Genomic DNA, 4,702 nt, shown 5'->3' with positions numbered 1-4,702 from the left:
TCAGACTGCAGATTCTTGCAGCCTTTTAGTGACAGTTGTGTTAAATACTTACACAAATACCCTCTAGTTATGATTTTCATATGAGTTGGTCATTTTTGCTGACTCTTCTAAACACATTAGTGTAGGGAAACATCAGCAAGTGTAATAAATGTGAATGAAGTGGATTATTTTATTTTATTTTATTTTATTTTATTTATTATTTAACTTTTTTACTTGATGAAGAAACTAAAATTAGGAGGATATATTATTCAATCATTATATAAATTATCCAGAAATCTTTTTTTTTTTTTTTTTATCTTGTTTGGCATTCAGAGAAAGCACACTAAAGCAGTAGAGTAGAGCATTCTAGACACACATAAAAAAAAAAAAAAACATGAATACATATGCTTATTTACTTTACATTGATTGTAATATTTTTCCACTGGGACATTCTAATTATGCCATCAATAAGATCTTAGGATAAAATACTTTGTATAGCCTAAATTATTTCATTTTTAAGATAGCAATAAATATGATCCTATATTATAAATCACAGCAGGTCTTTACTACTCATAATATTCTGCCCGAGACACTCAAGTCCAACCTAAGCCCTTTTTTGGGTGTATCTATAATGCAAAACTGTCAGTTGATCTGAGTTGAAAGTGAGAATTATCAGAATATTTTTTCATTGTATACATACTGTATATTATTTGTAGGAAAGATTTTGATGCTCACAAGGTTTGCAAGTTTTTAAAGTATATTTGTAATCAGCTGATAAATTGAATTTAGAGTATTAAACAAGGTCCAAACTCTGATGGATTTGATTTTACAAATCAGATATCAGAATTTGGACATATTAAAGAAAGTCTGAAAAATCACCACAAAATCAAACATTTTATTTGACAAATGTACAAAGGCATATACTGTATATCTGACAGATCTAGATGATTAAACTAATTAAGTGTAGACAGCTGTGTTTCTCCTGCAGGGGATCTCCATCTTGTGTATAGTGTAGTCATCATAGGTGAGCCATTATTGCAGTAATAGTTGTCATCACTGTGAAATTGATATGAATATTTACATGTTAGGTTCTTATGAAATTGTATTACCTTCGGGCAAATTTAAACAAACGGAATAAAATACATTTTCAGGTACTGATCAGACATACTGCTGTTATTAGACATTATCTTATTACCTGCTTAACCAGTTCCTTCCAGTTGACAGAACTCTGCAACATGAAACAGATTTTTAGACAGACATGGGAATGTCCATTTAACATGTAGGGATGGCATGATACATAGTACATGATACCGTACTGCCATTTTTCTGAATAGGTGCATTTCTCTATTCTTTGTAATCTGCGCTGATTTGGAACCACAAGTGGAACTTTAAACGAAACAATAGCAGTTCTATTCAAAAGAAAGTTTCACACACCTTTTGTCCGTGGAGATATCACAAACTTATCGATAATATCACCGCATTTCATTTTTGACTTAAACTTGTTCACCAGGTCGTCCGATGTATTCTCGCTACGTGCTGTAAAGACAACACAGCCGTGGTTTTATCCTTGCATCAAAAAGGATTTGATACAATGGTTGGCCCATAAATATACTATAGTCACAAATCCTCAAAAATGTATTAAAATTTATCACTATCTTCATAATGCCAAAATACAGTCTTATTTGATTCAGATTAAGCAGTTACACATACTAGGGTAATATCTAAAATTCCATATTTTTGTAAGAAAATAAGAGTAAATTTAAACTCACTCACCAAATAACATCACTCTTAAATAGCCAGTGTTGGGGTGGAATTTGGCAACAATAAGGCAGGAGGAGCATTTAATCCATTCTCCATCAAAGAACAAGCCATATCTTTCTATTACAAGTGGATGAATAGAATAAGAGTAAGAATGAGTTTTCAAGCGATAGCAATACGACAAACACAAACAGAAAAATCACTTCCTGATTCTGTTTAATACACAAAAAAATGCATCTAAAATCTTACCTCCGCCCTCTATCATGAGTGGACCGAAATTAGGGTAAGCTTGGTAAGTCCAGGCCATGTTGTTGCACTGATCATTCCTGCAATATCACAGTTTCATTCAGTAAGACCCTGATAGCGCTGATTGTTGTTTCACTATACGTGAACACATTTCATACATACATTAGAATAATACGAATAATAATTATCCAGGACCAGTGCAGTAAACAAAATCAATGTAGTGACTTGAAGCCCAAATGTTAAGTGTTCAGTTCGAGCCGTGTACCACAGAGAACAGACGTTTTACTCTTTTACCTCTATTTATTTGGTTAGTGCATTATGTTGTAAATCCAAAGCGAGTTACATTTGAAACACAGGACAAGGATAATCTGTCTCAAATAATAGTGCTGAAAATGTCGGCCATTAGTTCAGAACATTAATCAACAAGCCATCACTTCTTCCAAAATCTTTCTTCAGAAATAGGCCAAATCCTTGCCAAACATGGCTTAGTTGTTTGCTACTTACTGTTGCAAAGCTGCAGCCATAATCAGAGTGTTGTTTTCACCTTTTTTCAGTTCAGCAACTGAATTATCCACTGACTTATAGCTATCAATGTCCTCATCTTTCCATGAAGCTACTCCAATGTAATACCACTTTCCTAAATACTGAATTGGAAAGAACACAAGAATCAACTATATAGTTTGTAAATGCAAATACAAATATTTAAAAAAATAAGTAATTATATTTGGCCTGAGGACTAGGAAAAAATAGGAATAAAAAAAGACCTGCAGTTAAATATATATTTACGTCTTTAAATGGAGTTCTATAAGAACACGCAATATAAGGAGATTTTCACATTTGCCATCCGCCTCGTGTGTTTAGATGTTGCTATTATTTATCTAAATTATTGTAGCATTAAAGACATTTTAACCTTGTACCTTATTTTTAGTATATGCTTACTTCATCAGACTATAATCTGAATCAATATTGGTCAAAAACAGACATAATTTCTTACCTTGTCAGTAGATAGGACTTCACTGGACAGGGGAGCTGGAGGAAGGCATGGTACCAGAACTTGTGCCACTGCATAAATTAAACCTAATAATGTAATTAAAACCATATCTTCAGCTCAGAGAGAATTCTTGTACATTCAAAACAGATACGGTGATCTGTGCTGACTGACACAGTGTTTGAGATCAACATGACTTTAAATATGTTTGAGAGTTCAACCACCTCAAGGGATAATGCCTGTAATCATTTAACCCTTAAAATTCTCAGGCTCTATCAGCAGGCCAGCATTAGATTACTCACTTAAGGTTATAACTTATTATGCAGTAATAACTCTAAAACATATATGTATGAAGGCGAACAAGTCTGTTATATTGCTCTAGTGTACACAATCATACTTAGAATATTATAGTTTTTTTTTCTGTTGAAAACTAAGCAGTTTTGTGCTTTGGGTTTTTTTCTGATTAAATAAATTATCAATATTGACTATATTCCGTCAATACGATTGGGAAATTTAAACAGGGGATGTTGGTTTTGAGATTTACAAACATGAAGTAATCAATTTGCAAACATTAGGTAATTCGTTTTAGCTGAAGTTTTGCTTTGATGTCTGCTACTCTGACTATGACCAATCCATAGACTGATAATACACCACTCAGACATAACATAAAAACAACAGATACATAAAAATGTATTGATTATCTCATTATAATGGCAGCCTATAATAGGTTAGTCTGTCAAGTTTATAGTTTGTGTTGGAAGCTAAAAATTGGGCAAGTGTTAAGATCTGAGAGACTTCAATAAAGGGTCAAATGCTAGTAGTGAGAGCATCGCTAGAACAGCAAGTCTTGTGTGGTATTCTTGGTACCTACAAAAATACTGTATCACTTGAACTTTAAGTACTGTAGCAGAAATGGCTGAATAAGTTAAAGCTGACTCTAATAGAAATGTGCCAAAATACTGTGCAAACAATAAGCTAATAATCCAATAATTATTAACTTTAGTAAATAATTATTATCAGATTTTTTTGGTGGGGATTTATATATACATAATACAACCTGCACTATGTGAGTGAAATGCTGATCACCATTACTGGATCATTAGAATCGGTGAATACTAAATAAATAAATAAATTGGAAACAAATTCATTTTTGCAATCTTAGAACTTGAGACTTTGATTTGTTTAGCCACGTGTTAGCAAACAAAAGACGGTCATGGGTCCAAATCAAAGTACCAGCAGAATTTCCAGTGAGATAGAGACAGAGAGAAAGAAGAAAAGAAAGACACCAAGATGTTAGCAGCAGACCCTTTAAATCTTACAAGGTATAACTTGTTTGTCCAGCACATCCCACTGTTGCTCAAACTGATTTAGATCTTGAAAATTAGGAGCCACACAATGACCTCATTAATTATTCCAGCAGAATTTTTGCAGTGTACATTACATGAAAAAGGCCATCATGTGTTACAGTCAGAGGTGAGAAAAGTACACACATCCTTCACTTAAGTAAAAGTACAGATATTCATGTTTTAAAATACTTGGGTAAAAGTTAAAGTACTGACATAGAGCATGAAGACAAAGAAATACTTGTAAATGTTTTAAAGTAATTATGGTGGTTAAATTACATAAATCAATAGGACTCCAAACAGAACTTTTGCTATGTTTCCACTCGGACGGTTAATGAGGTGATACCGGAGAAACTGCACCTCTTCTAATTTTCATATCGATTGCATA

General features: G+C 33.0%; 1 protein-coding gene across 1 annotated transcript; it reads right to left on the bottom strand.

The window, feature by feature from the left end:
• Nucleotides 1-854: 854 nt before the first annotated feature.
• apom (apolipoprotein M) lies at nucleotides 855-3,158 on the bottom strand. The gene is made up of 7 exons (XM_046863268.1): nucleotides 2,978-3,158; nucleotides 2,488-2,627; nucleotides 1,987-2,063; nucleotides 1,753-1,857; nucleotides 1,414-1,515; nucleotides 1,175-1,207; nucleotides 855-1,035 (listed from the first exon to the last, which is right to left on the bottom strand). The coding sequence occupies exons 1-6, from the start codon at nucleotides 3,080-3,082 to the stop codon at nucleotides 1,179-1,181; spliced, it is 558 nt and encodes a 185-aa protein (XP_046719224.1). The 5' UTR covers nucleotides 3,083-3,158; the 3' UTR covers nucleotides 855-1,035; nucleotides 1,175-1,178.
• Between the last annotated feature and the right edge of the window lie 1,544 nt (nucleotides 3,159-4,702).

The sequence above is a fragment of the Silurus meridionalis genome, chromosome 12, assembly GCF_014805685.1.
Source record: "Silurus meridionalis isolate SWU-2019-XX chromosome 12, ASM1480568v1, whole genome shotgun sequence".
Taxonomy (NCBI): Eukaryota; Metazoa; Chordata; class Actinopteri; order Siluriformes; family Siluridae; genus Silurus; species Silurus meridionalis.
This window is presented reverse-complemented; position numbering and strand designations above follow the sequence as displayed.

Excerpts from the sequence above, each read along its gene's own strand:
- apom (XM_046863268.1), bottom strand. The coding sequence starts at position 3,082 with ATGGTTTTAATTACATTATTAGGTTTAATTTATGCAGTGGCACAAGTT. Across the intron at positions 1,858-1,986 it reads ACTCATGATAGAGGGCGGAG|AAAGATATGGCTTGTTCTTT; the intron begins GTAAGATTTTAG and ends CACTTGTAATAG. Across the intron at positions 1,516-1,752 it reads TTTAAGAGTGATGTTATTTG|CACGTAGCGAGAATACATCG; the intron begins GTGAGTGAGTTT and ends TTGTCTTTACAG.